Below are 12235 nucleotides of genomic sequence, written 5' to 3' on the forward strand. Positions count from 1 at the left end.
AGAAGGGGCCTGAGTCGTGTTGACGGTGGGTGGGTGTGCCCAGCTACAGGCCATGGTGCATGGGGTGACCACAGAGGAGTGCCAGGCGGCCTTGCAGAGCCACAGCTGGAGCGTGCAGAGGGCTGCCCAGTATCTGAAGGTACCATACCTCCTGCCTGCTCTGGCTTTCAGGGACCCTGAAGACTGGGTCTGCAGCTCTCCTCCCACTCACCCCCTCCCGACCCCGCTCCCTGGCTCTCCTCGGCCCTGCCCTTGTCTGGCGCCCCGCAGCCCCAGCGTGTCCCATGGCACCACCTTCTGCTCTTCAGGTGGAGCAGCTATTTGGGTTGGGTCTGCGGCCCCGAGGCGAGTGCCACAAAGTGCTGGAGATGTTCGACTGGAACCTGGAGCAGGCGGGCTGTCACCTGCTGGGCTCCTGCGGCTCCGCCCACCACAAGTGAGCAGCCCCACCCTCCACAAGTGAGCCTGCACCTGCCACCTCCTGTCCCTGAGGGTGTCAAGGCCAGAGACTCAGGGGTCCCCAGCCAGGAGGAGGGAGGGGCCTGATCCCAGGATGGGCAGTTCTTTGCAGAAACAGTAATGGTAAAAGGAACTGGAGCCTCTCTTGGGTGCAGGGGCTTGCTTCCTGAGAGCGGCTCCAGTGAGCAGCAGTATAGGTAGGACTCACTGATTTAAACAGAAATGGCTTCCGTCTTCATTTCCTATTTCACTTTAAAATAACAGGGTTCTAATGCCTTTTGAAATGTCTAATTTAAAAAATCCTATTACTTTGCTATAAAAATTCATATATTTATATATAACAAAATATATAATGTAAATAACATATGGAATATAGAATATAAATACATAAAAATGAATGTTTTATCAAGTCAGAAAGTGGTGAAATCCCCCCGGGAGGCACCAGCAGGGTGTGGGCTTTCAGAGTCCTCTGGCGGCAGACAGCCTGAGTTAGGACCAGCCTTCTGCTCCCACGTGGCATCAGCTAATGCTACTTTCCTGATCTCTCAGGGTCCTCATCTGTAAAATGTGTGTAAATGATAGTGCCTACCTCACAGAAGTGGTTAGAGGAGTGAATGAGGGTGGCATCTGACACCACACTGCAAATGTTTGGCCCAAGGGAGACCATCACTGAAGTTAGCCATTATCTCATGGTTATTCTTATGAATCTGCATCAGTAACTACAGATTAGTTACTGCTAACATTGTGCATAATAATTTATAATGTTATTCTCTTATTTTCAGTTTATCAAAGTAAAGAAGGCATTCTAGGATGATAAATTCTAAAATCATTGCCTAGAACCGCCAGTTTTCGATAGAATTTGGCTGGCACTGAGAGGCCCTCTCACACCCAAGATTGTTGCACTATCCCCCTGTTGATGGAGGGCTTTCTGGTTGTTTCCCTCCTTTAGGCGCTGAGATATCTGGAAAGCCAGAGGGTCTCTGCCCTGAAGAAATCACTTGAGCCTGTCCATCTCACAAGGGCAGGGAGATGCCCTGCCTAGGTCTGAAGGACCTGCTGTACCTGCTGCTCCCAGTGGCAGAGTGAGGCTAAGGCAGCAGGAGGCTGGGAACCCTGCCTTGCCTGTCCCTTCCTCACCTGGCGCTGTCCCTACAACCTCAGAGCCCTCAGTGCCCCCCTGCTGAGGTACAAGAAGGAGCCTCTAGAAGGCAGGCCTGGGGGCAGCCTCAGCAGACCCTGCAGCTGACCTGCCTCTGGCTTCAGTCCCTGGTGGGGCCTGTGGCTGGAGTATGTCACCAAGCCCTGCTGGCGAGGACGCCAGGCTTGATCCGGGGCAAGAAGGATGTGTTGGCCACACAGAAAAGTGGGCCAGTACCAGGCCCAGGGCTGGGCCTTTTCCAGGGAGCCCCTGGCAGGCAGAGGGGTTGTCAGACAGAATGTGACTTGTGGCCTAACTATGGACATGGTATGGGATTGGTATGGCTGGTTTTAGGATCTTGTGCCTGGAGATAGCCTGAGGTGGCTCAGGTAACAGAGAAAGGGTGCCAGATCATTCTCTGGCAGGGACCAGGGCCCAAGGCCCCAGGGTTGGAAGGAGACCAAGGGGGCAGCTGCCCCAGAGGGACACCAGTGCTTCCTCTTGACCCAGCTTTTCCCCTGTGCTGTTACATGTTTTCCCACCAGTCTTTGTCGCCAAAGTTGCTGCCCCAGCCATGAATATCTGCTTCTCCCAGAGAAATAAAGTTAGTTTCTATTTTATGTTACTTACTTGTGTCTGCCTGTTTCTTTCCTTCTTGTCCAGTCACCTGAGGCTCCTGGGCTCCCCAGCCCACTGCCATTTGTCCTGGACAGCAGGCTCTGTAGCACCACCTGTATAGACAGAGGGAGGGATTGCATGCCTAGTTTACCGTAAGGGGCTGGCAGAGGGCCTGATGGAGTCATGGACTCAGAATCCCCAGGTTTTCGCTCTGGAGTTTCCCTGAGGCAGGATATACTGCATGACAGAGTACACTAGCACAATTAACTGGAGTTAAGCCATAACATGAAAGGCCTGAATATGTATAAGTATTTTCTTTTTCTAATAATTCATGTGATTCAAAATTCAAAAAGTACCAAAAACTATACAGTGACATTTCCCATTCCAGCTGCTAGCTCCCCTCTCCAGAGGCTGTTTCTCATCAGTTTCTCGTATGTTTCTTATTTTTTTTCATCTACAGTATTCTGTTTATAGTAATTAATTTATTTATTTTTGCTTTATAGGGCCGCACCCACAGCTTATGGAGGGTCGCAGGCGAGGGGTCAAATCGGAGCTACAACTGCCGGCTGCACCACAGCCACAGAAACACAGGATCCAAGCCGCGTCTGCGACGTACATCACAGCTCAGGGCAACGCCAGATCCTTAACCCACTGAGCAAGGCCAGGGATCGAACCCTCAACCTCATCGTTCCTAGTCGGATTCGTTCTACTGTTCCACGACGGGAACTCCACACCTACAGTATTTTGAAGAGCTCTGTAGCCATACTGGAAGATCTTCCCCATTCTTGTTTAGGGTTGCATGGATATGGATGTACTATAACCTATTTAACCAGGCCTCTTTTGATGGATATTTGGTGGTTTCCAGTCCTCTGCAGTTACAGCCATTTCAGCAATAAATGGCAGATGTGGGTTATACTTCATTTGGAAGGCAATCTGAAGGATGAGTTCCCAGAACTGGTGCTCCTGAGTCAGAGTGTGTAGTAATAAGGGATCCTGCCAACTTTCTCCCCATGGAGGAGGCTGTTCCCAGTATCACAGCCACCAGAGTATGTGAGAGCTTTCCACATGGTACCAGAACTTTCTGACTTTTGATAGTCTGACAGGTGGAAAATGGTGTGTCTGTAGTTTTTAATCTGCATCCCTCTAATGAATGAATGAACGTTTTTTTAAAAATGTTGTGCTATTTATATTTCCTTTCTATGAGATACCTATTGATAGCCCTGACCTACTAAAAAGTTAAATTAATAATCCATTTCTTACTGGTTTTTAGGAATTTACTGGATCAAGACATTTAGCCTTTTGTGCTTTGCCATATCATCTGAACTTTAGGAAAAGAGATAAATCATAAGAAAGGATGCTAACAGCTTGGGTTTATTAAAAACAAAGACCAGAAGTTCCCGTCGTGGCACAGTGGTTAACGAATCCGACTAGGAACCATGAGGTTGCGGGTTCGGTCCCTGCCCTTGCTCAGTGGGTTAAGGATCCGGTGCTGCTGTGAGCTGTAGTGAAGGTCACAGACATGGCTCGGATCCCACGTTGCTGTGGCTCTGGCATAGGCCGGCAGCTACAGCTCCGATCCGACCCCTCGCCTGGGAACCTCCATATGCCGAGGGAGCGGCCCAAGAAATAGCAAAAGACAAAAAAAAAAACAAAGACCATTCAGGATGGGTCTGGGTTGCTCTCAGTATCTGGGGCTCAAAGCTGGCCTACATGGTGGTCCTGAGGCTTGGGAGGACTTTAGCCTTCAGATCCAAATGTGTTTTGTGTACACTGTTCATCAGGCAGGAATTAAATTCTATTTAGCTGCAATTTTTAAAAATCAGTCAAATGTGATATAGAATGGGCAAAGTATTAAGTTACCTTTGGGCATTGCTATTAGACCTGGATTCTATTCTTGGGAAAGTTTCTTAACCTTTCTGAGCCTGTAAACTGGGGGAGAGTATTTATAGAATGGTTGTGAGGATTAAGTGAGGTCACATAGGTAAAACATTTTGCTAAGTGCATGGGCCATGATAAGCACCCAATAAATTATAATCATAATACGTTCTATTTCTTCATGTTCCTGCCTGTCCCTACCAATCAGTAGTTTACATTATACACAGAACAGTTCTGTGTGTACAACTGTCTTCTTTTCTGACCCACCCCCTTTGTGGAAACAATTTGTTCTTTTGCTACAAAGTCATTCCTATTTATAGATCATGGGCATTTTTTACCCCATTAAAAAAAATGTCACTGGGGGAGTTCCCTGGTGGCACAGTGGGTTAGGGATCTGGCATTGTCCCTGCTGTGGCTTGGGTTTGATTCCTGGTCTGGGAACTTGAGAATGCTGCAGGCATGGCCAAAAAAAGTCATTTTTTGGTGGACGAAAGCAGAGCTAACACATTTCAAAAATATTTTTTGTAAGTGGGATATGGAAGTATCTGGGGGTTTCTCAGGGGGTCAGGAGACCCAAGGTACTTTTCTTGTCAAACACACAGTTCCCTAAACCCTAGGGTTTCTTGCTGTTTTTCTCACTCCTCATCAGCCTGCCAGCTCTGCCAGCATCTCCTAGGTTTAGTGAAAAGATGGTAAGGGAAAATACTAAAAAGTCGACCCAGGTTTGTTTGCCAACATGGAGAATCAATAACTCAGTAAGAATTCATTGGGTACCTTCTTTGTGTCAAGCCCTGAAGAGGGGATACAAGTTGAACAATGTCTATGTCCCAGGGGATTATGATACTGCAGCAAGATGATGAGTGCTCTCAGATCATTATGTGCCAAGTGCCTTGGGATCAGAGGAGGTGGCTCCCCAGAGAAGGTGACACTGTGCTGACCTGATGGAGAAGAACAGGCATGTGCCGGGAAGGTGAGGCAGTATGAAAGCATGGCGGGTGTGGGGAACTGCACATGTAAAGGTGTGGAGACAAACTGGCCTGTCCTGGGTACTCAAGTTGGCAAGGCTAGCACCAGTCCTTCTGTTAAGCATCTGGAGTGGTTGCAGGGAGCTTTCGTGTGATCCTGGTGAGTGAGGCAGGCCTGGATCATGAAGCCGCTGGTGTGAAATGCTGAGTTACCTAATTTATAGACAAAGGGAGATGGCAGAGAAGCAGCAGCAGAGGAATAATGTGGTTGGACCTGTGTTTTGAAGAGAGATGGCTGTGCTTAAAAGTGGCTTGCCTCTCCAGTGCAATTACAAGTGGAGGGAAGATCTAGCATATGTGCCTTACTGCACACTGGGAAAATAAAGGTGTTCTTAATCTGAAGCAAATTAACTTTTACAGAAATCTGAACTTTGGGAATAGAGGGACCACTAATTCCTGGAATCCTTGGGTAAAGCAGGGGTTCCTGAAAGCCAGTCCAGGGCCAGTGCTGGACTAGGGTCGAATTTTCACTGGCTTGTGGTGAAATGATAAGAACCAAGAAACTGGGTTTTTCTTAAAATTGCAAGGACTATCTTTATTCTGAGATCGTTTTGTCTTCCTACATTTTTGGTGTTGGAATGGCTATTCTTGGTGGTGACGGTAGAGGAAATGGTAGGTGGTAAATTTGTCTCCGTGCCCTTACATAGCAATGCTATGTCCGCACACCATCTCAAGAAATTATTGTGTAAACCATGATGCCTGAAATCTATCTTCATAACGCCTGGGCAAGAGTGCTTTTGTGTTGGGGAGCACCACCTATTGGCAATATGTGACATTACAGTCTCTTGGGCTAAATGTCATGATAAGGGGACAGAGGGATAAGATTGTATAGACATTGCCCAATAAATCAATTAGGTCCAAAAGGTCCTGGCCCAGGTTCTTGGGTGCTTAAAGGGCTCATTCCAGAAAAGCTTCAAGGGAAAGAACAGTTTACCCAACATCTGGAGCCAAACAGCGGCCACCTAGGATTAAATGCCAGGAAAAGGGACCAAGTGGGGGCTTTGAAGGAGCCTACCTGTAACCAAGGAAAGAAACTCTGGGCTACCTGGAAGGATGCTGGGGGCTCAAGGAAAACTCTGAGAAGGATGCAGGTGCCCTTTGGGAAGCCCCTACCCTCACTGTATTTTATTTTATTTATTTATTTTTATTTTATTTTTTTTGTCTTTTGTTGTTGTTGTTGCTATTTCTTGGGCCGCTCCCGTGGCATATGGAGGTTCCCAGGCTAGGGGTTGAATCGGAGCTGTAGCCACCGGCCTACGCCAGAGCCACAGCAACGCAGGATCCGAGCCACGTCTGCAACCTACACCACAGCTCACGGCAACGCCGGATCGTTAACCCACTGAGCAAGGGCAGGGACCGAACCCGCAACCTCATGGTTCCTAGTCGGATTCGTTAACCACTGCGCCACGACGGGAACTCCCCTCACTGTATTTTTTAATGTTGTTTTTATGATTGTCATATGTGTGCATTGTTGAACTAAGACTTCAGAAAAGCATGAGAAAATTAAAATTACCCGGAAAGCCACTCGAAATTTTGATGTATTTTCTTCCAGTTTTTTTTTCCTGTGCATATATATTGTCTTTATTGTGGTTTTATAAAAATAAGGTAATTTGGCTTGTACTGTTATATACCTGCCTTTTTTACTTAACGTTTGATACCATAAGCCGTCCTCTTTTTCAGCCAACCTCGTGGCATATGGAAGTTTCTGGGCCAGGGATCAAATCTGAGCCACAGATGTAGCAACACTGGATCCTTAACCCACTGTGCCAGGCCAGGGATCAAACCGGCACCCTCAGAGAGACAAGCTGGATAATTAGCGTGCTGTGCCACAATGGGAACTCCCACAAACAGTTTTCTGTATCTTTAAATTCATTTTCTCAAAGGATACTTAAACACTGCGTTTTTTCATTCTATCAAAATTAAATATAAAAATTCTCTATTAACACATTATTTTGTTAACATTTTTGTTTTGTGACAAATTATAGATATTGCTAAATGGCTTTTCAGAAAGATTTGTCTCCCTTATTTAAAAAAAACCTATTTTTTTTTGTTTTTTGTTTTTGTTTTTTGTCTTTTCTAGGGCCGCTTCTGTGGCATATGGAGGTTCCCAGGCTAGGGGTCAAATCGGAGCTGCAGCCGCCAGCCTATGCCAGAGCCACAGCAACATGGGATCCGAGCCACGTCTGCAACCTACACCACAGCTCACGGCAACGCCGGATCGTTAACCCACTGAGCGAGGCCAGGGATGGAACCCACAACCTCATGGTTCCCAGTTGGATTGTTAACCACAGAGCCACAACAGGAACTCCAAAACCTATGTTTTTAAAGAGAGGGCTTATATTTTGGAGCTTTGTTTAAAAATACTTCTGAATGAAGTGACCTGTTGAGAATAGTCCAGATGGTTGAAAGAGATAGGCCATGAGTTGATAATTGTTGGAGCTGGGGATGGAATATGAGGGCTCATTCTACTTAAGAGGGTGAATGAACTGTTCCAGGATAAAAAGCTAAACAAAAATATATGCACTCTTCAGGTAGGGACATTTTCACTGTCCCAACTATCTTCTCTGAAGCTGTCTCTTTGGAGTTTTCTCCCTTGGTTCTTGCTGCCACTACCAGGATGGCTCCCAGAATGCATGGTTTCCTCCTCTATGGCTCTGGCACCAGGTAGAGAGAATTGCTGCTGCCCTTTGTGAGGGAGAGACAAGGTGGAGCTTTACAAACCACTAGACCAAATTCTGAGGGAAACATCTCTAGTCCCATCATCACTAGCCTCACCACAGGCTGCATCTTGTGTGTTCACCCTTTATCCTAAGGTATCATTATCCTTGCTACTTAAAGGGTGGCATGAGGTAGGAAGAGCAGTGTTAGCACCATCTGGGAACCTGCTAGAAATGTAGAAGCCAGGCCCTACCCTGGACCTCCTGAACTGGAATCTCCATTCACCAGCATTCCCAGGGGAGCCTATCACATGATCAAGAGTGTAAAGCCTGGAAGTAAGGCAGCTCCACTCTAATCCCAAAGAGCTGGTGGGCCCTGGGTGGCCATGCCTGGGTCCAAGGACCCCTGATCCTCTCCCAGAAGGGGATGTCCTCCCTATGCATCCTTCCTGATGAACCATCGCCACTGTAACATCCCCCTCTTGAATAAACAATTAATCATTTAAACATATATATCAACAAAGTCCTACTATACAGCACAGAGAACTATATTCAATGTCCTATGATAAATCATAATGGAAAAGGACATTTTAAAAAGAGTATGTGTGTGTATACACATAAATATAATGGGATCACTTTGGTGTATAGCAGAAATTAATACACACTGTAAATCAACTATACTTCAATACAAATAAACACAGGGAGCAGGGTCAGGATGGTGGAGGAGTAGGACGTGGAACTCACCTTCTCCACAAACACATCAAAAATAACCATCTACATGTGGAACAATTTTCACTGAACATCTACTGAACTGGCCTAAGACCTCAGACTGCCAAAAGGGCAAGAAACCCTCCAAATAACTGGGTAGAACAAGAGGGGGGAAAAGAGAGAGAAAAGAGAAAAAAAAGGAATCAGGACAGGACCAGAACTCCTAAGAGGGAGCTGTTAAAAGAAATCTGGGGCCTGGGAAGCCACCTAACTGATAGGGAGATCAGCTGGGACAGAGGGGGAGGCTCAACGCCTCAGAGAAAAGAGCAGCAGCGGGTCTGAAGAGGGCAAGGCAGAGAGCGAATGGCAGAGACCACCTGTACCACCACCTAGCACACTACAGCCTGAGACATTCGGGAAGGGGCTGGGCACCGACACTAGGGCTATCGGGGAGAGGACTAGAGTTAGCTGTGTGGAAACAGCCTGAGTGGGGTAGGGAGTGGTGTGACACAGTGTGAGGAAGCCTGGGACCATGAGAGAAGCAAGGCACCACTTTTTGGGAGGATAAGAGGCAGAGGGGCAGGACCAGCATGGGAATTTTCTCTACACACAAATGGGCTCTCAGGCAGCAGGGTGCCTCTTATGTGGACTATAGGAGTAGGTGCAAACCACTGCAGTCATCTCAAACTCCAGAGGTGGCTAAGGCCTGCCACCACTAAGGGTCCCAAGAACAGGCACCACCTGTAGCCCCAGTCACCTCAGGGGTCACTGCCATGGAGGACTCTGCAACCGAACACCAACTGTTGTTCTCACCTCCCTGTGAATGCACACATCCTGCTGTGGCCACACCAAGGGCTCTGGGTGTGGGCCCTACTTCCCTCAGAGTCACTGCCACCACAGAGGGCTCTGCAACCAGGAACAGCCTGCATCTCCCACCTCCCCATGGATCCCCACCACTGCCAAGGACGTGGTAATCAGGTACCACATGCAGGGCGTCCCTCTGCACCCACCTCAGCACAGGCAGGCCATGCATCTGCACACCCCCTATTAAGGGGATAACAATCGGCACACACTGAGACAGCAAGCATCCAAACCAAAAGCAGCTCTCACGGCAAAAAAATAGTAAGCCCTCACAAGCTACCCAGAAGCACTCCGTATATAAATAGCCCTCCAAGACTACAGTAGATAATTGTTTTCCCTAAATTCACAGAGTAAGAAAAATATAAGCAAAATGAAGAAGCATAGGAACCACTCCCAGTTAAAAGAACAGGATTCCCCTGAAGGAGCAAACAAGGAAACAGACCTCGGCAGTCTAACAGGTATCAAGTTCAAAAAGGAGGTAATGAAAATACTGAAGGAAATAAGAACAGATATCAACAGTAATGCAGATTACTTTAAAAAGAAATCAGAGGGAGTTCCCATTGTGGTGCAGTAGAACTGAATCCAACTAGTATGCATGAGCATGCAGGTTCAATCCCTGGCCTCACTCAGTGGGTTATGGACCCAGCATTGCTGTGAGCTGTGGTGTAGGTCACAGATGTGGTTCGGATCCTGCATTGCTGTGGCTGTGGTGTAGCCCAGCAGCTGTAGCTTCAATATGACCCCTAGCCTGGGAACTCCTATATGCTGCGGGTGCAGCCCTAAAATGCAAAAAAAAAGGGGAGGGGACTAGAAACTATAGGGAGGAGCCAAGAAAAATTAGGAATTTCATTTGCAGAGATGAAGTCTGACTTAAAGACATTGAAGAGCAGAATGAATAATGTGGAATCACAAATAAGAGACTTAGAAGATAGAATAATGAAAATCACCCAATCAGGACAGCAGACAGAAAACAAAATAAAAAAAATGAAAGCAATATAAGAGACCTATGGGATAATATAAAGGGGGCCAAACTACACATAATAGGAATTCCAGGAGAAGATGGAAAAGAAGGGGGATTGAAAATATATTTGAAGAAATTGTGTCTGAAACCTTTCCAAATCTAAAGAAGGAAACATATCAAGATACAGGAAGAAGAGAGGGCCCCAAACAAGCTGAAACCAAGACATATTGTAATAAAAACGGCAAAAGTTCAAGATAAGAGGAGGATTCTAAAGGCAGCAAGAGAAAAACAAAGACTTAATTATAAGGGAACCCCCAAAAGGCTATCAGTTGATTTATCTGCAGAAATGCTACAGGCCAGAAGATGGTGGCAAGATGTATTCAAAGTTCTAAAAGGGAAAAATTTGCAGCCTAGACTACTCTACTCAACAAGATTATCATTTAAAATAGAAAGAAAAATAAAGAATTTCTCAGACAAACAGAAAACTAAGAGAATACATCGATACTAAATTCACTCTAAAAGAAATACTGAAAGGTCTCTAAATAGGAAACAAGCAAGAAAATATGAGATGGAGGAAATCACAAACTGAAAAGCAATCACTTAAATTAGCCAGCATACAGATTAAAAAGGGGGAAAGCCCACCTATTTGTGAAAGCAATAATAAACACAAGGAACAGCAAAAGGATAAACATGAAGACAAAAAAAGGACATCAAAATGTGGGGAAGGAGAGTAAGAAATCTAGCCTCTTTTTTAGAACGTGTTTGAGCCTATATGACTATCAACCTAAAGCAAGCAGAAATAGGAAAGGTTAATATACTTGAAAAAAAGAGGCAATTACAAATCAAAACCAAACAATGCATTCATAAAAACTAAAAAGAAGAGGACACAAGCATAAAATAAAAGGAAATCATCCCACCAAAAAAGAAAAAGAAAGAAACAAAGAAGAAACATAGAATCAACTGGGAAACAGGGTTTAAAACTGAATGCAATGTATAATAAGGATGACCTGATTGTACATAAAATAAAAAAAAAAAAAGGCAGTAAATACATATTTAACAATAATTACCTTAAATGTCAATGGACCGAATGCTCCAATCAAAAGACAGAGATTTGCAGAACTGGATTAAAAAAAAAAAGAGCCTATGATATGCTGCCTATAAGAGGGCAAAGGACACATATAAACTGAAGTGAGGGGATGGAAAAGATATTTCATGCGAATGGAAATGATAGGAAAGCAGGAGTTGCAATACTGTATCAGACAAAATGGACTTCTGTTTTAAGAAGCCATAAGAAAGACAAAGAAGGACACTATTTAATGATAAAAGGATCAATTCAAGAAGAGGCTATTAACTCATCAATATATATGCCCCTACTATAGGGGCACCCAAATACATACAAGAAATATTAATAGACATAAAAGGAGAAATTGATGAGAATAAAATGAATGCTGTGGGTGCAGCCCTAAAAAAATCAAAATCAGTAAATCATATATATATAAATAATGTATATAAAAATCATATATATAAAATAATGGAATACAATAATAGTAGGAGACTTTACACCCAACTCACTTCAATGGAAGACAGATCTTCCATATTCCAGACAGAAAATCAACAAAGCAACAGAGATCCTAAATGACAATAAAACAGTTAGACTTAATTGATATTTTCAAGACATTACATACAAAAAAATCAGAATACACGTTCTTTTCAAGTGCACAGGGAACAATCTCTAGGACTGACTACATACTGGGGCCCAAAACTAACCTCAACAAATTTAAGAGTATAGAAATACTTTCAAGCAGCTTCTCTGACCACAATGGCATGAAATGAGAAATCAACTGCAGGAAAAGAAATGAGAAAAAACTGATTACATGAAGACTAAACAACATGCTACTAAAAAAACCAATGGGTCAAAGAGAAAATAAAAAAG

The 12235-nt window shown here is 44.9% G+C and overlaps 1 protein-coding gene and 1 long non-coding RNA gene across 33 annotated transcripts in view; one reads left to right on the forward strand and one right to left on the reverse strand.

The window, feature by feature from the left end:
- TNK2 (tyrosine kinase non receptor 2) overlaps positions 1–2222 on the forward strand; it is a 42561-nt gene extending 40339 nt beyond the window's left edge. For 8 of the 32 annotated variants that reach the window (XM_013982356.2, XM_021070187.1, XM_021070189.1 and 5 more), the window contains 3 exons: positions 44–139; positions 309–436; positions 1409–2222. In XM_013982356.2, coding sequence (XP_013837810.1) covers positions 44–139; positions 309–436; positions 1409–1415 — 231 coding nt within the window. In that variant the 3' untranslated portion in view covers positions 1416–2222. Of the gene's footprint in view, positions 1–43; positions 460–1408 lie in introns of all 32 variants that reach the window. The other 24 variants (XM_021070178.1, XM_021070167.1, XM_021070169.1 and 21 more) reach the window with 5 other exon arrangements.
- Positions 2217–12235, reverse strand: part of LOC100155748 — a 60809-nt gene continuing 50790 nt past the window's right edge. The window contains exon 3 of the long non-coding RNA XR_002337860.1: positions 2217–2328. This is a non-coding gene — a long non-coding RNA (uncharacterized LOC100155748). The remainder of the gene's footprint in view (positions 2329–12235) is intronic.

The sequence above is a fragment of the Sus scrofa genome, chromosome 13 (assembly GCF_000003025.6).
Source record: "Sus scrofa isolate TJ Tabasco breed Duroc chromosome 13, Sscrofa11.1, whole genome shotgun sequence".
Classification (NCBI taxonomy): Eukaryota; Metazoa; Chordata; class Mammalia; order Artiodactyla; family Suidae; genus Sus; species Sus scrofa.